The 25,278-nt window shown below is 38.0% G+C and overlaps 2 protein-coding genes across 6 annotated transcripts in view; one reads left to right on the forward strand and one right to left on the reverse strand.

Moving 5' to 3' along the window:
* Positions 1-6,470: 6,470 nt before the first annotated feature.
* Positions 6,471-14,563, forward strand: METTL21C (methyltransferase 21C, AARS1 lysine). The gene is made up of 5 exons (XM_075045896.1): positions 6,471-6,555; positions 10,635-10,798; positions 11,973-12,115; positions 13,643-13,760; positions 14,169-14,563. The coding sequence occupies exons 2-5, from the start codon at positions 10,645-10,647 to the stop codon at positions 14,561-14,563; spliced, it is 810 nt and encodes a 269-aa protein (XP_074901997.1). The 5' UTR covers positions 6,471-6,555; positions 10,635-10,644.
* A 699-nt stretch (positions 14,564-15,262) lies between these two features.
* The window catches only part of TPP2 (tripeptidyl peptidase 2), a 53,528-nt gene continuing 43,512 nt past the window's right edge, over positions 15,263-25,278 (reverse strand). For 2 of the 5 annotated variants that reach the window (XM_075045895.1, XM_075045894.1), the window contains 3 exons: positions 24,179-24,386; positions 16,494-16,613; positions 15,263-15,844 (listed from right to left, as the gene is read on the reverse strand). In XM_075045895.1, coding sequence (XP_074901996.1) covers positions 15,755-15,844; positions 16,494-16,613; positions 24,179-24,386 — 418 coding nt within the window. In that variant the 3' untranslated portion in view covers positions 15,263-15,754. Of the gene's footprint in view, positions 15,845-16,493; positions 16,614-18,418; positions 18,510-24,178; positions 24,387-25,278 lie in introns of those variants that run through there. The other 3 variants (XR_012652902.1, XR_012652903.1, XR_012652904.1) reach the window with 3 other exon arrangements.

Below are 25,278 nucleotides of genomic sequence, written 5' to 3' on the forward strand. Positions count from 1 at the left end.
TCTTACAGCTAAACCTGAGGAAATGATGAGATATTATATTTCTGGCAGTCTAACGCAAAAATCCCGCTGATTCCAATGACACAGAAATTTACCTTATGGTCAGCATCTGACATTTTAACTATAGTTTCAGTAATGTCATCAAGAGTCTGTGGACTAATTCAGGCATGGCGCTGCTTTGATTTGCATTAGATTTTTTGATCTGCATGCACAACAGTTAAGGAAACAGACTTTGTATTGCCCTCTGTATTTGTACAGTTAAGCTCATACAAGGCCAGGTTTGTTAAAAACCGCATGGTTTACCGGTGGACTTGGCAGTGCCAGGGTAATGGTTGGACTCAATGATCTTAAGGGTCTTTTCCAACCTAAGTGATTCTGTGATTCTGAAGTGTCTGCCAAGTCACTAGACTCTTCCAGCTGATGTTTTTTTAATAAGGTCAAGTTACTTCTAATAATTGCCTGCAAAGACTAATTTCTTAATATTTAATTCCTATTGCAAAACTAATTGCTTAATTGCAATATTGCTTGAACTACTCATTAGTCACTCATTAGAAATTACTCCAAATCCATTTTTATCTTCCTCCTAGAGAAACACCAGATTTTTCACAAGTGGAAGAGAAGCAAGGAGACTCTTCAGTTGGATACCATTAATCACATCTTACATTCTTGTTATTCAGCCATTTCATCATACCTCACCACGACAAAACTCCCCCTGGCTTCAGCAGCTTTACCTGAATAAGAACTTGCAGAAATTAATCCTGGGCAGATGCTATTACAACAGGGGATAAGTAAGCTCCTCACCAAAAAAAAAAAAAAAAAAAAAGCTGTTAAAAAAGCCCTGCCATTTTTATCTCTGTATGGTGGTAACTGTAGTCAACCAAAGCCTGTAGCAGTGAGAGTGGTGTGTTCATCCTTAACACAGCCAGCTTAAGTTGGTCCCTCATTTGTGTGTATAGTAACCAGCCCCAAAACAGATCAAGTAAAGTCAGCCCTGCTGTAAAACTTCCAGTTCGGTAAATTAAGACCATCACACTCTTTGCTCTATAAAAAGCCCCAAGGAATTAGTTCGAGATCTCTTTCCTTGCCATAAGGAAAAAATAGCAGATGGCATTGAGTCCTTCTCTGAGCAACCGGCTGAGAAATGGCAGAGGGACCATGGGAGGTAAGACAACACCCCGTGGCAGGGCAGAGGGCTCCTCAGCGAAGAGGTAAAATTCTTCCCAAGCTTTGAGAGTTCAGATGAAAGTTCAGCTTTAATGACTTCTTTTCCCAGGGAGCAGCAGACCTCCAAGCAGGTGGGGTGAATAAGCAGGTGAGAAAGAGGTGGCACCAAGGAAAAAACCTGCCCCTATGAAAAACAGTGCTGTCCAAATTCAGAGGAGAACTAAGATTAATGAGGAAATTCAAACTAAAACAATCCCTTGAAGGCAAACAGCTTCAGATTTTGAAAAATTAACTACAGAATGCTTGAAGAAATCCCCAAAACTCATTGCTGAGGGGAGCAGAAGTGTGTGGCTTTATAATAAGACAGGAGTTAATCAAATGCAAAAAAAATCCACGGGTGCATTATATTGCCTCTGCTGTCAATATGTGAATACGAGGGCAAATGATCTGGTTCACCCATGACTTCACCCAGTCAAATGCACTCTTCATATCCAGCAGTGCCAGATGTTGTGCCGTGCCTCCCCGTTCCCTCTGCAGCTGCACCTCTCTAACCAATCTCCTCATCCAAGTGCATGGTACCGAGATGACCTGTGGTCATTTACGTAACGGGTCTTTGCTGGGATAGGAGACACATACAGAAGCTCGACAAAAACCTCAACAAGGAAATTACTAGGGGAAAAAAACCAACCCAAAATAAAACAAAAAAACCCCTGTTACTTCTGGTATTACAGACTGTGTGCTTAAATAACACTCCAGGGCTCCTGACTTAAAGACAAGTGAAGGGAGGTCCTACTCAGACCACCCAAAGCCAAATTTTGACTCGCCTGTCTCCTTGCTTTTCCTTGCAAGGCAGGGAGAGCGCTTGCGCAACAGATCACATCTGTCCTCACATAAATGAGGCTCTTTAGCCTAATCCGAAGCAGCCTAAGTCACAGAGGATGGTTAGATGATGGAAATAAACACTCAATTTATAGTCCCATTCCTCACCTCTTGGTTCCTGCAGTGAGCCCAAGTGATGCAGCACTGGTTTCCCCGAAAGCTGCAGTGCTTGCACTGCCAGGGAAGGACAGAGCAGGCATTAAATACACAACACATGGCTAACGGCAGTCAGGAGCTGCTGGCAAGGCAGGTGCAGCCTCGTGCCCCTCTTCTCGGCATAAAATCTTGGAGCATTTCTTCATTCTTCCATGCTCCTGAATGTGAAGATCCCTTATGTGGCAGCACAATTTTAAATAATTACTTATCTGGCAACACTCTGCTTTGCTCCCTTCATCCCTTTGTGTCATCTCATTGTATGTGCAAATAAAGTTAAGTCTGATCAACTTAACATGCAACATGAAATCAATTAAAGAAAAAAAAAGAATGCTTTTGTCAAGCATTGGAACAGGCTGCCCAGGGAAGTGGTTGAGTCGCTATCCCTCAGTCACCTCAGCTAGGTGACCAACAGAATGCCTGTACAAAGGAGAAAGGATTTCTCATTTTAAAAATAATGAAAACATTGGGTTTGGTTTGAGGATCATATCCTGTGTTGCTCTACACTTTTGCCTACGGCTAATCAAGAAGGCCACCACTATTACCTTTGGGTATTCATGACTTTAAGCTGGGGATTCATCCCACAGCCATAAGGAAGAAGGAAAAAAAAAACCAAAAACCAAACACTGAAGATGCTAACCTGGAAAAAAATTCACCTTGCAGTTGTTTGCACTTCAGCAAACAGACAGGCTCTGTCAACACCATGCTGTAGACTACTGACAGCAGTTACAAACTCCCTGCAATTTGGAGAATGCAAACATGCTTTCCACATCCAGAAAAGTCCAGCAGATACCTCCAGCAACAAGGATGAGGAGAATCTGCTCTAGAACTGGGAGTCTACCATTCTTTGTCAGTCATTCACCAGGTCACCCAGGACCCCCGGCAAATCCCACAGGAGCTCTGAGACCCTGAACATTTTAATCAAAGTCTTGAGTCACACACTGAACACATGAGACAAACTCTGAATTCCTAGAGCAGAAAAACAATGTTCTTTTTTATTTTTTTTCTTTTTTTTTTCTTCTCCTTATAAAAACACAACAGCCCCTTTATGGTTTTGATTACTGATATGGTTTGCAAAGGTATTCTCATAGAGCTGGCCCTGGTGCCATTAAGATCTCTTTCCTAGGTGGTACTGAGTTAGAGGCTGTCCCTGTCTTTAATATTATACTTGTCAGCACCGAATTTCATTTATCATATTACCACCGTTCATAACATGTCAGAGATCCTTTTGGAACTCTCCAGCTTATCTTTGTTTTCACTGTCTTGAATAATTCTACATTATTGTCACCACACTATTTTCTTCATTTCCTGTTAGCTTTCAGGAATGCACTCCGTAGCACAGCTCCCCGTGGGACACTGTAAACCTGACCGTTTATGGCCTCCTTGCCGTTAACAAATTATTAAAACAAAAGGTAACTCCTCCTTCTTATCCCAGCAAAGCTTTATTTCTGTAAGGATCTTTAGTGAGTGACCTCATCAAAAGCTTGTGGAGATCCACATACGCTGTATTAACTGGAGGACCCTGAACTACGTGTTTGTAGACACTTTCAAAGAATGTACAAAACCTTTCTTCCTTTTCCACCCTATGCCTTGTTATTTACCAGCTAACACCAACACTACCGTTCCTCCCAGTTTAACTAGCACAGATGTCAGACTTACTGGCCCGCTGTTCCCTAGATCCCTCCAAGACCCCCTTAGAAATACACCTCACATTTGTAGAGTTTTCTGTGCTCTGGTATCAACTCTACTTTCAGCAGCAGGCACCATGCTCTGGTTCAGAGCTGGTCATTTCACTGCAGAGTTCTGGGTAATTACCATCTGGTCCTGGTGATTTGTGACTATCAACCTCATCGATAAGAATATCTTTTAACTTTTCTGGTTTAACTCTGCCTTCTTTTGGCACAAATCTGGCAGGCTTCTTACTCCTGATGGGTTCAGAGAAGACCTTAACATTTTCATACCTATTTCTCACAACCCTTTAATTAAGGTTTTAACCATTTTACATTGTTTTACATTGATCTTGCTACTATTAACAGCAGAACAACTTTTAAATTTGTTTTAAATTTAAATCACTCTAAGCTATAATACAATAATATAAATATAGTTCTACTCTGCCTACACACTGAAGCGCATGCTACTGCTGAATTCAGTGACAGGCAGAGTTAGGAATACATACTCTTCCCAGCCTTCCTGGTAGCTGGATAGCACTAAAAAGGAAAAAGACCCCCACCGCCAATTTGGTTTCATATAAACAGACTTAAAACCCCCAAAGCCCAAGCCACACAACTCACATTAAAAATAAACACATTCTAAAAATATTTGATTTACTTCATCGCATTTGGCAGCCTGTTGTGTTTTGACTTTTGCAAATGGTCTACACGGCAAAATTCCCGTGCGTGCTTACAGAAATAGAAAAGCCAACTGAATAATTCAGAACTTTGGGGAACTGGATTTTGAGTTAATAACTGAAAATCACCCTTTATATGCAGAACTGAGGTGCTGTACTCCCCTCAGCCTGCCTATTCACAATAGTCTGGAGAAATTTTAATTCCACAGGGCTACACCTCCAGACAACACTCATTTTCAATGCTAAACAAGAAATGATTGGAGAGAGGCTGTAGCACAAGAAGCATTTATAGAAATTATATAGTAAATATACGTCAACAACGGCTACATTTCAGAGTATCAGTACTGAGTCCTGTATCACTTACAAACAAGAAATGAAGCCATACCTACACGATTTGTAAGCAAGCTGTAACACTGTCCTTACAGCTGCCATCCTTTTTAGTTGCTTACACAAGAGACTCGATCTAGAGTAAGCCAGTTCCTCTGATTTGATTTAAAAAAATAAACTGTTTATGTTCAGCATCAATCCCATTGCCAAAGCTTAGGACAGAAATTTAACAGCAGCACCAGTCCAAGCTACATTCCCCCCCGGTGACAAATACAATAGATATGACAGCGGGAATGTGCCTGCTAAAAAGACCACGTCATTAAGAAAAGGTATGGCAGTCATTCCAACAGCAGCGTATCTGCCGCCTTCTTTCTAACAACAGCTACTGACCTAGCTCAGGACTGCTCATTTGCACAACTTGTAAAGTCAGGCAGCTCTGTGAAACGCCATGTTTACAATATCAACTTAATACAGTCAATACCTTAATACTAGGTCCCAAGTATATATAAAAAAAAGTGTCTTTTGACTATCAAATTTCAGAAGAAAAACTGGTGAGCATTTGAATGAGCAGCCAAGTGTTTCCTATACCTGCTGTGGCTACCAGAGACACACAGCGGCTAATGTGTGAAATACACGGCCGTGGTGACAGAAAAGGCTCATTTTTTCCTTTGCCACTCTCTTGAAGAAAGCATTACCTGAACTCAAAAGCTGTTCATCCGAAGATGCAAATGCCTATAAATTGAGTTAAAAATCTACATTCCCACCTCCCCGCCTTACTTCTATTGCCAACCTTCAGTTGTTCATTAATTAGCTGGGGGTTGTTTTCTGGCTTTATGACTTTCAAAGTTCCTTTTAAATTTTTCTACCCTCTAGTTGAATTCCTTCCTACAGAATCTTTTCCAAGAAGGAGGAGGGAGGACAGAAGGGCAGCAAAATGATAAAGGCATATAAAACACTCAAATTCTTGAAACATCTAAGGAATACATATGTGCTTTATCTCCAACATCTGTAATAGCCATCTGTCTTAAAACAAGCAACTGCAAGATTTTCTGATGGAAGCGTGATTTTCGTGTTTGCGCTCTCTCTTTCAGTAGATATAATATTTTCTATGGTTACGACCTGCACTGAAGGTGATGGGAAAGCTGTTATTTCCTCCGGGCTGTCAGTTCTTCGTATTCTCTGTGACTCAGGACAGGGTACCCAGAGCTTCCCCAGCCAGACACTCAGCGGGGCAAGGAAGACGACCTTTTCCTGGCAGTAGGAGCTTCATGAACTTTTCTCTGCATTTGGGCTACTGCCAGGTGGCCACACATGTTATTTACGCGCTAGTTTGCCCACGGTAAGTTGCTTGTTTGGCTCGGCACTGCGGACCGTAAGGTGAACGCAGGGAACACTTAATCTGCAAAAAACGGAACAAGAGGTTGGAGGAAGCCGAGATTTTATTTCTGAAGGTTGGTACGCTTGGGACTTCAAAGCCTAAGAGCGTTTTCGTTTTGTACTGCAAATGTGGAACAGTTTAGCGTAACATAGTTAAGTTCTTCAAGCGCTGCCTGGTAATGTTACTCTAAATAGCCTGCAATCCGACTGGCCGGAGCAGAGAGTTATTCCTTCCAGGTGCATGCCTGTATAAAAACCTCTGGAGCGTGCATCCGCCCACAGGACCCTTCCAGTGCCCTCTGTCACAGCAGGTACCCACACAGCTGTCCCGCTAACCTCGTCTGACATGCCTTTGCATTCTCTGCTAACTAACTAAGGAAATACATTTGTCTGAATTCTTATGTTTCAGGTCAGCTGCGTTAGCCAACAAAATCCAGCTTACCTAACCACTACTATTTCGCGAGCAGTGACTACCGTTGCTGGGTTTCAGTATTCGGATACATTTAGCTTGTGGACTCAAATATTATATAGGTTTTCTATAGTGATGTTCCCAGCACTGACAATTCCTTTGTTTCCTAGCATTTATATTAATCTTTCTTTTATTTATTTATTTAGTGCATGATAATGTGAGAAAATTGCGTAAGCGCGGATGTTTGTGTATGGTATGAGAGTATGGCTAAGCCCTATCTCGCACAGAACACGCTGCAATTGCATTTCCCGTGTGAGCAAATGGAATTGGCTCTTGCCCAAATAGTCTTACAATTACAGACTATTATATACGATATAGAGATGATATAATTATAGAATTATATACGATAGATATAGCACAGAATTATGCTGTGCAATTTTGTGCAGAGGTGAGAGAAACACATTTCAGCAGAGTTGTGTTTACAGCTGAAGACCCAGTGACACAGTACCACTTACTAACCTACTTTTTTTTGGCCAGGTAGCTAGATTTGAAAAGCTCTTTCCAAGCAATGGATTTTGGAAGAGGCACAAAGTTTATTCTTATAGGGGGTAAACTGTTACCTTAAGGTTTATCACCATCTTACAATTTGCCCCTCAGTATTTAATTACCTTGTTAATTTTAAGTGGCATTGTCAAATAGATATAATTTTGTTAATTACTCTTTCTTCCTTAGGTTCTGAAGAAATCAAATGCGCTTTTGTAAGTTATTTTGTTCACAACAGTTTAAGACTATTAATGAAGTCAATACTGGTTTAAAAACTTTGGAAAGCACAGAATTTAGATGATTATTACCCATCAGGATCATTTTGGAAAGAAATCGGCTGCTAACATTCAGAAAGAGCCAATATTTTCTAAGGGAACAGATTTTGGTTGCAATATTATTAAATCAAAATTCTTTCAGAGATATAATTTTCAGTAAGATATGGATCAGAAAAATGTCAAAATAGTAAGAAATGTCAGTTTTTACAGTTCTGGAAGCACAGCAGCAACCTGACAATATTACACAGAGGGCATGTAATAATGCAAATGCCACCTATTTGCAAATAGCTTACTCAATATTCACTTGTGTCTGTAGTATTCAGGTACAGTTTGTCACTTAAAATGATAAAGCTGTGCATCATTAAGGCCAAGATGCTAATGTACTCGACTTCTTGAAATTATGAGACTAAATCTCTCCTGTAGTTTGCAGCTAAAAAAAGCCTTACTTTTTAACTCCATTTTATGAAATACATCATTTAATAGTTATGGCAGTGGGATATAGATATAGATAGATATATACCCTTTTCTGCTTAGCAAAACCTACACCTATGAAAATATGCTGCTATTATCCTAGCATCTAGAAGCCCCAGCCATAAACCAGAGCCCAGTGTGTTATGTGACATACAAATGCCGAGTACATTATCTTTATCCCCCCCAATTTACCATCTAAGAGCTCGGGCAACTGATGGACTTCAGGACCACACCAGTCTCACCACAGTACCAGTGTAACCACTAGATGTTTTTTAGACCTCCCGATCATTTTAAGAAGGGATTTAATAAAAACAGCAAAGTGTCTTTATAAATATTTAAGTAGACTCCTATTTTAGAGGAGCTCAAAGGACAAAACAGGAGCAAGCATAACAATTTTTAATTTGAAAATGTAATATAACATTTAATTGAATCTAGAATGCAGTCTGTACTGAATGAATGATAACAGGGTATATATATATCATGATCAGAGATGCAACTGTATTTGCTGCAAGTATTTAACAGTGGATGAACAAATATGTATTTACTAAACATGTTTCCAAGCTATTTTCTGGTATTCACTGCTACCCATAGCCAACTGAAATTTTGACCTCTTGCAATAAGAACTTGTCTAAGCAAGGATAAAAAGTACAGAAGGATCACTTTCTAGCCAGACTGACAAATTAAACTGTTTACTCATTAAACAAGCCCTTCTGGTTTTCACATAAAAGAGTACCGGACAAGGCAAAGTTTCCTCCTGCTTTGTAATTTCAGGACTGGCTTTTCACTTAAATAGCACAAATTTCATGTGACAAGAACCTTACCAAAACCCCCCAAAGCCCCTGCCAAAACCCTCAAATTTGAAAATATAGTGCTTTGTATGTTTAAACATGAAACGTACAGAAGACTGAGTCTTCAAGCAAGCATTTTCTGGCTGTAGCCATCACCGGTTCTGACAGATCCTTCTCTCTTCATTATGTACCTTCCCAATTACACAAGTCTTAATATATTTTCCCATAGATTTCCTAAAACATTAAAACATGACCAGATTTTAATCTAGCTCAAAGTATGAAAAAGAGGCATTGCTGAAAATTGGAAGTACAAGTCTGATTACATGAGAAACCTTTGCTGTTGTAAGGCACACTCTCAGGTGTGAAATGTGAACATGGATGCATTCACTCATGTGTCAGGGAATGCAGTAACTACAGCATTAACTTTGGTCTCTTACCCAACAACATTGTATCTTGAAATATACACAAAAGTGCACAGACAGAACGTGTTACTAGCTAGGTGGAGGCTCACTGAGGAATAAATAAATACATCTGCAGAAATCAATTTACTTTAAAGCACTCTCTTTTCTGAAACAGTACGAAATCACTGCCATGACTGAGTTAGAACAAATCCTGTCCTTGTGAATAAACAGAGCAGCAATAAGGAATATCAGGTATCACTAAAACTGCACTGGTGTCAATATCATGTGTGTAAATAAACCACCCACACAAGTCAGCAGTCACTCTGCTCCTTAAAAAACTACCTGCAGGCACTGCTGAAGCCCCTGGTTGCTGCCAAACCTCTCCCCCTTCTGGCCAGGATATCTACAACAGCCTCCTGCAGTATGATGCAACCCAAATTACACAATGCTTTGCAGTGCATGTGGCTGGAGAGAGAACAAAGAAATATGCATTCTCAAGAACGAGCAAAATAAGGCCAATCATGGATAAAAACATAGCACACTCCAGCCACCACGATAGGTGGAAAGGGTGAACTTGTACAGTCCCTGGCCAGAGCAAGTTACGAACCATTTTTTTTCTCTTTAAACATATATATGTGTGCGTGTATATATATCTACACACACACACGGATATGCATATACTATCATTCAGTGCTATCACTGAAGAAAACTAGTTAAGCTAAAGGTTTCACTGGCACATTTCTCCTCAGGCAAATTTAGATCCAGTCCTACTCCTGCTTTTACTGGTATCGAGCAGTTCCTGCTTATGTTGGGTGCTGCCCTGTACACTGAAAATGGACAGTCATTCATAACACAGAGTTTTCCAAAAAAGCTTACCGATTTAAACTTCTCACTGCAATTATTTCCTGACTGCAATCTGCATACCCTGCAGTTCACTACATTTCAGGGCAATTCAGTTAGCTGTTCTGCAGGAAAGGGCAGAGAAGAGAAGGCAACTGTATACAAGGAGACAAAATCAAGAGCACTGGCTGCAGCAAATTAACCAGTTTTATCATAGGAATGCCAAGTCCCAAGTTCTTTGGGAAACAGTAAATTACACAGATAAAAAGTCACAGACATTAAAAGGCAGTTCATCTTTCTCAGCTGTTGCTTCAACTGATAGAAGCAGCTCACTTTTCAGACTGATTCTTGGCATCAGTTCAGTGACATAATGCTAAGATTTTGCATAAATAATAAAATAAACATGATAAAATAATAAACATGATAAGCATGATAAAATAAAAACTCTGATAGTATTACTGCATTACCAGAAAGTGCTCCCAGCAATTTCCAGTGGAGTGGGGAATGTCACCTTACATCATGGCTTCCTGTCCCTTCAACCCATCATTGAAAAAACCCCAAAATCAAAGCCCACCCAAACTACTCACTGTCTTCTTCCAGTCATACCTCACACAACAAGTGCCCACAAGCTTTTACAACATTATTTTTCCCCTTCCATTTCAGCTCTTTTGCCATGATCTCGGCACAGCAGCCACCGTTCCCCAACAAAATTCAAGAAGTAATGGACGTCCAAACTGAGGAAGAAGAAACTTGTGAAGAGCAGTGTGACTCTGAAAACTGTACTTGCAGCTCCAAGCATGCATCATCAACAGCAGAACTGGGCTCAGGTTTAACCCAATTTAAATACTGCAATTGCTATGGCATGCTAGCATTTCAAACTTTCATTTTTCTCAGTCTTCAAATAGTAGAAGTCACTGTGTGACTTTTCCTTTTGATCTCTATTTTTTACCCACCATTTGCCCTTATGTTTGTATTTATTATTAGACTAAATCTACAAAAAAGACTATCTCCACAATTAAGATGCATGCTTAAAAAGGTCTCTGGATTTTATTTAGACATCTAAGAATTATTTCTCAATTACAATCAGAGATACAATTATAATATGCATTAATTGGGCTGGCACTGTGGAAGCTGTGATATTACAGGTTTCAACAGGCTAAACTGCTCAAACGCCTCCCAGGGATTCCAGGCAGGCATCAATTAAAATCCACGCAAGCCAGAGCAAAATTTTTCTTTGCAGTTAAAAGTTAATTTTCTATCATCTATGCATATCCTGCTAGCAGGCTTCCAACAACAGTACGCTCATTCAGAACAGTGTCCTTGTTTTCAGTGAGATCAGATGGAGCAGTTCGGCAGAGCTCTCCCGAAAAATCTCACCTACAAGCCTACTCACTATGATGAGACATGCTAGCAAGCACAACTGTAGTACTGACTCACTGAACAGCACCGTAGTTGTCAACATAAAGAGTATCTTACAACCCTCTTTTTGTGGAAGAATGGTTAAAAAATAACCACTAAAAAGAGCTAGGTTTTCGTCAATGTAGGAGATAAATCCTAAATTCTTCTGTAAAAAGCTTGATGTTCTAGATCTGTTGGCCCCACAAATGAGAACTACACCACCAACACCTACATGGCATACTTTGGCATAGTATGACCTACGGCATACCCCAAAATACAACCTACCTAGGTCCTGAAAGTCTTCCAGCTGTCATTAGCAGAGTTATATATTTGAATCAGTAGATTCTTCTCAAAGGCTCATTTCTATCTGTAAATTGCTCATGCAAACGCTCAGAGCGGCAGGAAACGAGCACTGCTCCTTTCACTCCCTGGCCAGCCAGACTGTCTGCTTCTGGACAGCAACTACTCTCAAGGCCCACGGCCTGACCGCTTTTCTAGTCCGTACGTCTACAGACTATTTTCACAAAATACTTTTTACCCTTTAAAAAAATTGCATATAAACACCTGCATATAAAAATACAAATTTCATCTTTTCTCTCACAGATTCACCAGTAACTCTTAAAATACTGCAGAACTGGGTTCCTAGAGTTTCGCCCTACTTTGATAAAGAGCACTACACGTACGTTGGCCACCAGATCGTCATTCAGGAGTCCATAGAACACTTTGGAGCCGTCGTATGGCCGGGGGTAAGTACGTGATACGGCACCCAGCAAGCTGACGTGACAGAAGAGTAAACCACGACAGTGGCACACAAATATGAAGGAAGCTTTCTTAGATGACACTTCCGACAGCACAGGTTTCCCTATGCAGAACAAAGTCGTGAAGTACTTCAGCAGAAAGCTCTGCCTCATGCTAATTTGCCAGTTCATGCCAAAAGAACTGTGGCACCTAAGTGTAAACTGGATGCAGATATTGAAAAAAATTAAGAAAGGGAACCTGGGAAGAAGTGTTCAGCTTCCTCCATGTTTCCAATCAGTCACTGCTGGGAAGTAAACAAATCAGCAGTACAAAAAGGAGGCTGAAAAAGAAAATAGTGGGAGATTAAATAAAGGAGGTTAAAACAATTAAATATGCTTCTTTTAAAGACCAGGCTAGAACAGTTCCATTGCAGTATGGAAAACCATACTTGCAAACAGTTCTTCAGTCTTTGCTTCTCCTACTCTTAAAAACAGAGTTTTATGTGGACTGAGAAAACTGCCTTTGAGGGAAGACAGGATCAACTGATAGACATGCAAATCAGGATTTCAAAAATTTTCAGATCCACATTTATTGAAAAAGCTCACAGAAAATGGCAGACAATTTCAAAACAATAGAGAAAGAGTATGGGTGGTTGAAACAGTATCTTATTTTGAAATGTCAGATCATCAGTTCTCACATTAATCAGGTGTCAGAATGCAGACAGTAAAACTTTCCAAGAAAATCAAGAGGTTGCACAAATTGGACTGGCGATTCATTAGCGGTCAGCTTTCCCAGAGCAGGTAGCCAGTGTTGCATTATGGAAAGCACAAGAGTTAAAACAGTAACAGTAACACAATTCTAAAGAAGAGAAGCAAAAGGGGGAAGTTAATTTCTTTGGCATCAGTTTATGATGTTTATAAACAGCTGACTTATGTCCTACTGATAAGACCTTTACAAAAGTCTAATAAGGAATACTTCCATACAGTGCTGCTGGTTATATTTTTTTTTTTTTAAAGTTTACACTATTATCAACAGACAAGTGTGTTGTGTTGGTAAGTAACAAATTTTTAATATTTCCTTTGCAAAAAAATTTAAAACAAACAAAAAAATCTGTTTTCAAAAAAATATTCACTGAAGCCTAAGTCTACTTTGTGATAGTGATAATAAACCATAACATTTATGATAATAAACCGGAACATTATTTTTTACATATTGTTAAACCTCATTTGTTGTTCTGACTGTATGGTTCACATCTAAACACTGCCTACCTTGAGCTGTCAGAGGACTCACAGTGTATAAAAGTGTGTAGCAAATCCACATCCCATAAACCTAAAACTAAAAATAAGCTGTTTAACATTTTTTTTATTATAAAAAACAGGACACATCATAATTCTTTCCATATTACATTTTTATGTTACAGCCTTCAGTGTTTTCCACTGTATATATAAAAAAAAAATAACCTGTATAAAAACATCTAATGAATTTTTGTGCAACTTACCTGTTACTTTCTTATGGATGTGTGTTAACTGTTTTAGGCACTGGCTTTATCTCAGTATCTGGAATCTAATCAAGAACAATTCAACCTCAAAGACAAAAACGTTTTGGAAATCGGCGCTGGAACAGGCTTGGTTTCCATTGTGGCCTGTATCTTAGGTAAGTAAATTCATATTTCCTTTTGGATTTCTTGTGAAAGATGATCTAGATCTGCCACTGTCACTTTAAGGCAGTGAAGCAAGAGTTGAAGTAAACCTTGTTTGTCACTGCCTTTTTTTAAAAATGAAAATTATTGTAAAATACCGTTTTGTTAATAAAGTAACTACCCTAGTTATTGGTGAAGGGGAAGCTGGGGGAGTTAGGCAGATAAATTTTTTTAATCATATATGTATATCATATTTTTTATATATCATATTCTATGATTATAGATATATATATGTATATATAATCATAGAATTTTGGGGGTTGGAAGGGACCTTAAAGATCATCTAGTTCCAGTCCCCCTGCCATGGGTGGGTATGTTCAACTACATACCTATGAATTGAAACAAATCCATGTTTTCTTTAGGAGCTTACGTTACAGCTACTGATTTGCCTGAAGTTCTTGAAAATCTTTCATATAATATTTCAAGAAATACACAAAACATGAATATGCACAAACCTGAAGTGAGAAAACTGGTATGGGGAGAAGGCCTCAGTGAAGACTTTCCTGTATCAACTTACCATTATGATTTCATACTGGCAACTGATGTTGTATACCATCATGCAGCTTTGGACCAGCTGCTAACAACAATGGTGTATTTTTGTAAGCCAGGAACAGTATTACTATGGGCAAATAAATTCAGATTCACTACAGACTATGAATTTTTGGAAAAACTTGGCAATATATTTAACACAACTATTCTAGCAGAATTTCCAGAATCAAATGTCAAGCTGCTTAAAGCCACAGTAAGAGAGAATTAAAGAGAAAACTACTCCTAATTTTGATTTAGTGGCAGCACCTTACGGTTTGGAATGTTTTGCAGCATTACGGTGCACCTTCTGTGCATTTATGTTTGTAAAGTTGCAGTTGTATCTGAGTTTTGCATTACAAGTTATGAAAAAATTGGCAAGACAAATGAAATAGCAATTTGTCTCTGGCTGATACATATGACCTGTTGAAACAGACCAATTTCACGCCACTGAAGGAACAATGTTAGTAACAATAGTTAGGAAAAAGGCTTTAACAGAAAGCACTGATCTTCTGGGCTGCACTGAACTTCTGTTGTTTGTAAGGTGTTTTCCTTCAGCAAGTTTCATTTATGTATCTTTCAGAAAACAATACAATTTTTAGCTTTGTTATTCTTTTTTTTTAATTATAAAATAATCTTTTAAAATATCAGAGTGCACGTGGTGGTTTTTGATCTTCAACTTTGCACATTTATTCTGTTGTGTTTTACATTTTTAACATTATTAAACATATATGTATAGCTTTACAATACCTGATCGAGATTTAACTGTCTGGCACTTTTATACATGTATCAGCCTGTCCTGATACTCAACTTCATATGGATTTTTGAGTTTGCCTGAAATCACTCCAAAATGAAGATTTACAAGAGCACCTATGCATCAGCAATTCCGAGTTACACATTATAACAGTTTGAGAGGTTGAATTTTTCTTAAAAAAAAAATAATTAAATGTAAACTCTTGCAAATAATACAGGTAATGATGTCCCGTTACTTTAGTCTAATAAATAAGATTTTAGCTACTCTTGAAGTAGCTTTAAGGCCTTCATACAATTGAAATTAAGATCAAACATTTTAAAATTCAGTTTACTGTAAAAAATACAGAGCTTTTACAGGTTTGCAGTTAAAAGTAACAGTTAAGAACCTAACATGCATGCAGTAAGCCTTTCCAGCCTAATTCCAAATCCTTGGTGTTGGCAGTTCTGACACATCCATTGCCAGCAATGGGATGCACAATAAGGAAACTCCCTGATGACAGGAGTTAGGTTAACAGGTATTAAGCTGTACCCAGGTGCCTTTACTGATAAATACACACAATTTAATAATCAGCATTCAGTAATGAAAACATGCGTTCCAATAAAAAGTCAAACTTATCTTTTCATATTCTGCCCCATATAAAATCACTTTAAGTTTACAATTGTTGGTTTTCTAGAATACACAATAATCAGGTGGATACATGACAGGAAGCCAGTTTTCAGTGAAAGTTGCACAATGAGTCCATCCAAGCAATTTCATGAGCTGAAATAAGAAAGCAAACATTAAAAAAAAAATAAGAGATGCTCTAGAGTCTTATTCTTTTAAAAATCTAAATCCTTCCAATAAACAATGCATTGACATCAACATCTTACTAAAGATGTCTATTATCAGAAAGATAACAGATTGGAGAACTGGTGGTCTTTGAATTACTTAGACCTGAAAGGGGAAAAAGAAAACCATTCTATATGATCTATAGTCTTTCAACTCAATGCACAAAAATTTTGTCCTAGGAGTTACAGTAATTCCCATTAATTCCCCACCTATATTCTACTAGCAATAATTGTGATTAATAACAGTAAACGTAACAGTGGTTAAACAGCAACATAATCGGATTTTAAATATGCAGAAGATCTTTGGCTAAGTTGTCTCTACTTTCTTTATGTCCTGAAGTTCCAGAAAGAAAATCTGCTAAAAGTGACAGTTACTCACAAACTAGCTATTCTAGAAAAAGAAAGAAGAAATCACTACTAAAAATGGAGGCCAAGTCACAAAAGCCTGGATAAAGTTAAAATGTTAAGTTTAGTGAGTTCTACAATGTAAAAGTTATCAAAAATTCAAGACGACTTAGATCTTACTTTTATAAGCTTACTCAGCATGAACATAGCCCGTTACTTTACCAAACACACCTTACCTGAATGCAGTTTTTCAAGTTGTCTTTCGTTGGCTTCTCTTCTGCAAGTTTTGTGGCAAACTTGAGACCTCTCCCATACATTTTATTTACCAATGCGTGTTTATAGGCAAAAGTCAAAACCTACAATGTGAAAACAAAAACAAATTAGATATTTTAATATTTTAATCTTACCAGGCTTAACAAGTAACAGATTCTGTTCAGGCAGCAGAAGTTATTTAAACGAAGTAAAACATTTACACAAGATAGCTTGCATTTTTCTTTGCGGTAAAACAGATGATTCACAGTAGTAGTTATAAACATGAACTTCCTAGAGACTATTTCTGAATTCATGAACATATTTGACTTCAGAACATCTTATGCAACACAGATGTCACTATTCTATTTTTTTATTCATCACATTTCTATCTTCTTTGGATTTTCATTCTCTAGAGGCAACTATATGGTATTAAAAAAAAAATAAATAAAAAAACCAATCAAGAACCAGGCAGGTATATCTTTGACCCACAGAAACAAAGACCCAGTTGAGAGTTTTGATTCCTAGGAAGTCACAAACTTATTGCGGAAACAAGTATGAACTTACATAGTGAATGATACATATACACACACACAGACAAATGCACATAATTATAAACAAGCAATGAAGACAGGTAAGCATGAAGACAAACTTCAGGTTTTGGGTCAGCTCCTCACTATCGGTAATTTATTAAGAACAGATTATAAAAAAGCTTCCTCTTGGTAATGCTAATTCTAAAGAGTCAGCCTACAATACTTGTCAATACTATAACTAACATGCGCAAATGAATGTTTCTACTTAAGAGCCAATATAAAATAAATCAGGTTCTTAACACCCAAATACTGACAGCATTCAGGGTGTTGCAAGATAGTTCATACCATTTCACCAGTTACAGCACTAAGAATTACTGCAATCGAGACACTGTTTCATATATTCCCTTTGGAACACTTACAGTAAACAGTTTTGGTTTGTTTTTAATTTTTTACTGAAGAGTGACATAGCAGCAAAGTTGGTGAATATGGTGGTATTTCAGTTGTTGGCAAAGTTTATGAAATCTTGTATTGGAGTTTGCTGTTCGTTTCCCCTCACTCATTACAATATTTTTCCTTTCTTTTCCTCTGACTCCTCCCAACAAAGTTACATTTTCCCAATGTCTACTTAAAATATGCCATTAAGAAAAGCTAACAAAACCCCTTCAAGGATGTTCAGAAATAAATACTTTGCATTACAGAAAAAAAAAAATTAAGTATTTCTTAAGAACATAAAAATTAAGGAATCCAAGATCCAAATCCTGCAAGGACTGAAGAACCTTCCTAATTTTAGCTGCCTGAACACTTCCACTGAATGTTGATCACATGCACAAGTCTTTGCAGGATCAATACTTAAAAGATTGAGCTAAAAAGAAATAACAAGCTTAATTATCAAGCAAGTAAAGGTTTAATTTTGAAGCTCTAAAGTATATGCCAAGAACTCAGAGTTGCTCATTATTCTTCTGTCTTCAAGTACTTATTCTGTTGTATTGAAGTATTCACTTAAGCTGTTGTAGCTTAAAACACACACATATATGCAACAATGAGCATACAGCACCATTCACATACAGATTTTCCAAATATTGGTATTGGAAAAATACTTTGCATGCTGCATTCTCAATCCAATTATTTTGGATATTTTCCTAAAGCAAGACACATTAGCAAACACTTCCGAATAACTGCTCTGTGGATCCATTAGCAGATTTAGTTGATTAAACTAAACTTAAAAAAAAATCCCTTCTGTAAAAGATGATAGAACCACAAAACAAAACCAAACCAAACCAAAAAAAATCAAATGAAAAATGCATTGGAGCTCTCAGCAAATATAACATATCGGAGGCTAACCAGAAATAATGTCACTGCTCTATTAAGAAAGCTCTTACCTGACCCTGTAAGTTTTGAATGGTTATTGAACATCAGTGATAAAGGCAGGAGGAAAACCACTTGACAGCATTTCTTTCGTAACAGGGCTTCCTAGAGTTTTTGTGGCAAGAAAACAAAGCATTTTACGAAACACCCTTGCTCTGGCCAAATAAAAGTTTGGGTATTTCTAAATGAGAAAAAAGTTCTCTGCTGGACCAAAAGGCTGAAAACAATGCTCCAAGAGCTCTTGATAAAAGACAATAATCTCTGTTTTAGTGCTTGGAAAAAAACCCCAATCAACTGTATACAAATTAAATAAAACTAGTAAAAGTTCATTAGCACTTCAAAAGTTAAGAATAATGCATGAGATGCTTTAAAATCAGAATAGGTTTACAAACAAAAAATGTTCGATAAGAAATAATACTTTAACTTGTACATATATTTGGTCAAATTAAGCCTTATAATTAAAATATTGCAAGCTTTACAAGATCACAGAAATGAAGATTATGATTCCTTGATATGTGTAAACAAAATGTAAACTGGAGTGCTATTAAAATGTAACAAACAGCTGTTATCTGAATGTGTAACAACAGCAAATAAACCAATATGTAGTATCTAAAAGCAGTTGCTAGATGACATAATAGGAATGAATTCTAAGTATTTGATAATACTTCATAATTTCAATAAATATAATTAAGGCTAGCTTTTACAGAACAAGTGATAATGGCCCAGAAATTGGCTAAAGAGCAATAAACAAAGGGTAATAATAAAAGGCAATGCATTCTTCTAGGATACTGGAGGGGGAAATCACTGTTAGATACTTTATTCCCCAAGCTAATGTCCTGTAACGCAAAGTGTGCTAAAAGCCAGACCCATGGAAGTGGTTGGATGTCCATCTGCTAATTAGCTGCCTAACTTGCCATTGGCTACATAAAGATGCATACTTAGGACAGTAAAATGCTGAAATGATCTCTCCCAAGACATTTGCAGGGCTAAAGTATGTAAAAGCCTGAAAACAATCTTTAAAAAACACTTTTTTAATCCAGCAACACTAAACTACCTAATAAAACTTCTCTAGTATCCTAATACTGTTACCTATGAAAACAAAAACAGACTTGTATATCAGTTCCTTCAGTATTTAAACATTTAAATCAAATGTATCTATATTTACAAATAATTAAAATACTAGGTTAAGCGATATAATCTATAGATAACACACTCCAACTGCTTGTAAGAACACTGAAGTTGTAATGTTTATAATTACCAGCAAAAGAGTTTTTTCAGGTTCATATACATCTATGGTAATAAATTAAGGTTTCTCAGCTACATTTGTTGACTCCTCTCTGCCCCATCAACTGGTCTATTACAAATAAAAGCAATACTCATACAAAAAAAATTGACTCATCGTATTTTCAAGAGGGAGGGGAGTTAAGGAAATCAAGTATCCAGCAACAAGTTTTTGGCAGTGATTGAATATGATCAGCTGGAAGAGACAGCAGCATCTGACAGTGCAGACAATCTGAAAAACAACCCAGACTAAAGATGTTTAAAAGACAAGATGGAAAGGTCTGGCACTTTTATTAAACTTATTTTTAAACACAACTTTTTGCTTTTCCCCAACAGGTAATTTAAAGGTTGAGGGGCATTCAATTCTACAGATGAGTCATTACCAGTAACAAACGGGCAACAACCTACTACTCTCCTGTAGCAGTTTTGTTTAAAACTGGGATTTTGGACTACAAATTTTAAAGCTATGTTCTAGGTAAAAGAAAAACTGCACGACTTGTATTTCATTAGTAAAAATCCTAAAGTACTATCACAAATGTGTTGGGGCAGGAGACACTTATTTTTATTCACACAGGAGGCTGAGAGAGCTTTAAGCGCAATCCCACTTAAAAAACTTGTCAGCCGTTATAAATAATGAATACTGATCAGACAGCTTCAATGTAAGATGCAGTTTGGCAGAGGTGGGTTGAATGAAGGAACTGTAAAGTATTAAGTTAATTTTTAGAGAAAAGTTACAGCCCATGACACACGTGTACAGCTATTCTTACAGTTTACAACCAAGACAGCAGGAATATAACTGTAAATTTTTTTCTTATGCTTTTTTGTGTCAGGCCATATCATAATTATGTAGTCTTAGTCATTAATAGTGACACTTAAAAAAGAATCTAAATAAAGCATAGTTGGATCCTCATCATATGTTTATGATTTTGAATGACCAAAGAACATTCCATCATTGGCTGGAAACTGAAACAACTGAAACAGCTGGTCTGAACAGTGTAATTGCTAACTACAGCCAGTTCCTAAGAAAACTACTAGATGGACATGACGCCTGTTAGTAAAGGAAATGAAAGAATATGAAAAGCAGCAAGCATGAATCTTCTAGTAAGCAATAAAGGAAAAACAAAAAAGTTTTTTCTCGGTTGATAATAACTCCCTTTGCCCTAGCCCTTTTCTCCAAATCTCTTATCAGGGAAAAATCATTAGAGTGCTCTACCACCTCCTTTCAAAGCAAAATTCTCAATCCCATCAAGGCCCAAGTCACATGATTCTCACTCCTCATCCCTTTCAAAGTGTTTCTGGAAAAAGAAAACCTCAAAGTATAAAAGTGAACAATTAAAAGTCTCAGTTCCAACAGTCATATGAAAGCTTTAAATAGCAGCACGTATTTCTTTCCCTTCAAACTTTTTTTTTTTTACCTTATTATCTACAGGTACTGCTGGAATTAGAATTACCATGGGAGAGATGAGAGGATATATCCATCGTGTGATCTTTAGATACATTAAATTGATAGCTGGCAAAACTAACACTACATCATTACTGACCAACATACATGCTACTAGATCACAGAAAGCATGAAGAAAACCACCACAGAAACTAGAGAGCTACATAAATTACTTGCCAAGCAGTCACTGAATCACAAAATAGTTGAAGGCTGAAGGCAGCTCTGGAGATCGTCTAGTCTAACACCCCTGCTCAAAGCAGGGCCATCTATAGCAGGTTGCCCTGGGTCATGTCTGATTAGGTTTTGACTACCTCCGAGGACTGAGACTTCACCACCTCTCCAGGCAACCCATTGTAGCGTTTCATCACCCTCACAATAAAAAACCCCCAAACAACCCCACCCCACACACCCATAGAAAAAACAAACCTCAACTTTTTCTTAAATAAAAGTTCCTGTGTTTTAGTTTCTGCCCACTGCCTCTTGTCCTGTCACTGGGAACCACTGGGAAGAGCCTGGCTCCATCTTCTTTACTCCCCCCATCACATATCTATACACAGACAAAATCTCCTTGAACTTTCTCTTCACCAGGGTAAATAGTCTCAGCCTATCCTCTTATGACAGATGCTCCAGTCCCTTAATTATCTCTGTGGCCCTTGTAATACTACTTATACTAGTAATCATAACTGTACTGATATAGGGCAATTTGTCCAGCAGCAAGAGAACGTAGAAGACAAACTGTATGCAGGCCAGGCAGGGCTGAGTAAGTGAGGCTGTCTATGTATGGGTACAGGACAGAAAGGCTGCAGAAAAACACAGGACAAAAGATGTACCCCAGGGGTCATTAGGATGCAGTATGACAGGCTCATTTTCTCCATTTTCAGAAGCCACGCACTTAAAATACTCACAGCACTCCAGAATGTTTCTGGGCTAAAAGTATCCTCAATGTACTGCTTTTGGCTGGGATGGAGTTAATTTTCTCCACAGTAGCTGGTGTGGGGCTGTGTTTTGGATTTGTGCTGAAAACAGTGCTGATAACCCAGGGATGTTTTAGCTGTTGCTGAGCAGGGCTCACCCAGAGCCAGGACCTTTTCTGCTTCTCCCCCCACCCCAGCAGCGAGCAGGCTGGGGGGGCACAAGGAGCTGGGGGGGACACAGCCGGGACAGCTGACCCCGACTGACCCCAGGGACATCCCACACCATAGGACGTCATGATCAGTGTATAAAGCTGGGGGAAGAAGGAAAGGGAAAGGGGGGACTTTTGGAGCGATGGTGTTTGTCTTCCCAAGTCACCATTAGGTGTGATGGAGCCCTGCTGTCCTGGGGATGGCTGAACACCTGCCTGCCCGTGGGGAGTGGGGAATGAATTCCTGGGTTTGCTTTGCTTGCACACGCAGCTTTTGCTTTACCTATTAAACGGTCTTCATCTCAACCCATGAGTTTTCTCACTTTTATGTTTCTAGTTCTCTTCCACATCCCACTACAGAGTGAGCAAGTGGCTGCGTAGGGATCACAACAGTCAATCAGTTTAGATTTCAGTTTGACTAGTAAAACCAAGAGGGAAAAGCAGACAAACATACTGCGTAAACAGGATGGAAGTTATTTCCATATAAAATGCTACAAAAATCTAAAAAGTTTTGTTGGCCTTCCAATACCAATTTAACCATACAGAAGCATCAATTTTCAGAGCAAAACCTCAATATGCACTTAGACAAATCCATGGTTAAGGCAGTCAAAGAGACAGGTTCAACCCCCAATCTGTGCAATTCAAATCAGTTACTCATTCCAGGCCCAAAAGCACACAGCTCAAGGGTGCCAGGAATCAATATCTTTCTTGGGGAAAAATAACGCATAGCAAAGAGCGATAAACTCCCAACAAGACATCTGTATCGGCAGTTTTTATGCTGAAGTTATTCTCATCAGCTTTAAAAATCAAGACAGAGGGGTCACTACACTGAAATGCAGTACTGTATTTACAAATAGACAGCAAGAAAATCATGTGCCAGACCATGTGATTAAAGCACAAAATCTGCTACCACAGGATATTATAAGCAGTTAAAGATTAGAAGAGGAATGCTGAAAAGATGTAGGTGTACAAGAATATATACATTAAAAAGAGTGAGGGTAACAACCATCAATCTTCTTGTTCAGGCCTCCAGCTAAAACACAAGTTCTTACCAGGAAGATTATTTACTGTTGAGGAAATTAAGCAATTTTGTTTAATTTCAAAGTTTTGCTTTTGTCACTATCTGAAGTGCTTTGGCAATTTAACTGAATTATAAACAAATACATTGGTCACTTCATCTTCCACTAAAATGCAGCCATATGCAAGAGTTAAGTACAGAAACTAACTAATACTCAATAACTCAACAGTTAAACATACAAAGTCATAAACTTTGAATTAAAAGATATGTACCTAATCACCTACAATAGATTTTTATTTTTATTTTTATTTTTTTTTTTACACTTCTGGAATAGCTGTTTTGAATGAAGCAGACAAAAACTTAAATCTCAGGATTAGGAACCTTGAAATGACAGGGAACTCTGTGTTAATAAATATGTAAGTGTAATTATTTCCAAGGGTTTCTTCCTTTACCTCTACAGACATTACTGACAGCAAAACACAAAACTTCTCTTGTCCATAGTGTGAAGAGGCTACAGAATGCAGGACTGAACAGAGTAGGGATGCTGCACACTTCTGTGTGTGTACAGCTAGAACAGCGTAGAGGTTAATCAAAAATATTCCCTGAAAGGTACAGAAAAAAGCAATTCAAATAAAGAAAGTAGCTTTTTCATGGAAATCTGGTACTGTCCTACACCCTTCCCTTAACCTCTATGTTCACATGCACAGAGATGGGCTTACCATGAATTTGACAGGCTTGGCAAAACCTCTGTGGAAAGAGGTCATTAAGGAAGCACAACATACGGGGACGGCATGAAAAAGTAGAAGGAAGGAATGCATGAGGCTGTGCACACAAAGGCAGTGCATAATTCCAGGAGAAACCATCAAAAAACCCAACATGCAAAAGACAAAAAATCTGCTCTGCTCTCTTACCTTGCTGTCAAAAAGATCAGTCCATTTTGTTGTTTCCCAGAATGTCTCCGTCAACGCTTCTGAGCAGCTCTCATGATCCTCATCTTTGCCTTCCGCATCGCTGGAAGCAGCCCCTTCTTGGGCCTGCAGATGAAGAAGTTGGTCAGCCAGCGCACTTCCTTTTCGACAAAGTGCATCCACTAAAGTATTCTTCTGTTTTTCCATTTCACTAGAAAAAAATAGAATGAAAAATATTAAGGACTTTTTGCAGATACCTCATTAAGAACAAAATCAGTGCTGTACTACGTTTAAGCTAAAAAGTTTACAGCAGTTAGTACACACGAAATGAAAATAAGCACAAAAATAATTTTTAAAGCATAGCTATTTAATATAAATTAAACTAATTGTAAAAATTTTGTGGAGAACAACCTCAATCATTCTTCTAAGTCTGCAATGCCTTTGATGTCTTAAGGTAAGGGCAACTCAGGATTCTAAAACTGAGTAAGCCAGCATCTAGAAAGACGGCTTTATAGTTCCTGGCATTACAAACAGAGAGTCAAATCCACCACTAACATAAGCAGATACAATTCTGCTGACTTCAAAGGAATTGCACCCATTTAAAGCACCATTGAATCTGGTGTTTAATTTCAGATGTTAGATTCAACCACATGACCTAATGGGTAAACTTACCAAGAAACATTTAGAATGAAGTTTATTACATCATAGCTTTTATATCAGCAATTCTAGAACTATACATAAATATTCAGGATAGCTAGAACAGACAGACTAGTTTTATGACTGAAATCTAGTATTTTATCTAAAACAATCAACAAATATGCATCTTCCATTTTAAGGGCCTGGTCTTCAAATCTGCTGCTCTATTTGTGACTACAATAGCACCATGCCACACACTGCAAAATCCACCAGGTATTCTCTAGACTAGGGTGTCACCTTCAAAATTCTGTATTCCTAAGGATATATACTGGTAATTCAGAGGAACAGTCTAAAACTAAATACAATGGGTCTGAAAAATACTCTGAAGCACAAGTATGGTCATCATGCTTTTCACAAATGAAATCTTTTGCAAGCAGTTACTCCTTAGACCACTGTCAATTTTGTCT

Source organism: Buteo buteo, chromosome 14 (genome assembly GCF_964188355.1).
Source record: "Buteo buteo chromosome 14, bButBut1.hap1.1, whole genome shotgun sequence".
NCBI classification, from domain to species: domain Eukaryota; kingdom Metazoa; phylum Chordata; class Aves; order Accipitriformes; family Accipitridae; genus Buteo; species Buteo buteo.

What these genes read in the sequence shown, in the direction of transcription:
- METTL21C (XM_075045896.1), top strand. Translation starts at nt 10,645, where the DNA reads ATGATCTCGGCACAGCAGCCACCGTTCCCCAACAAAATTCAAGAAGTA. An exon ending in AACAGCAGAACTGGGCTCAG is followed by an intron (nt 10,799 to 11,972) that starts GTTTAACCCAAT and finishes TTTCTCTCACAG; the next exon opens with ATTCACCAGTAACTCTTAAA. An exon ending in GAGCCGTCGTATGGCCGGGG is followed by an intron (nt 12,116 to 13,642) that starts GTAAGTACGTGA and finishes TAACTGTTTTAG; the next exon opens with GCACTGGCTTTATCTCAGTA.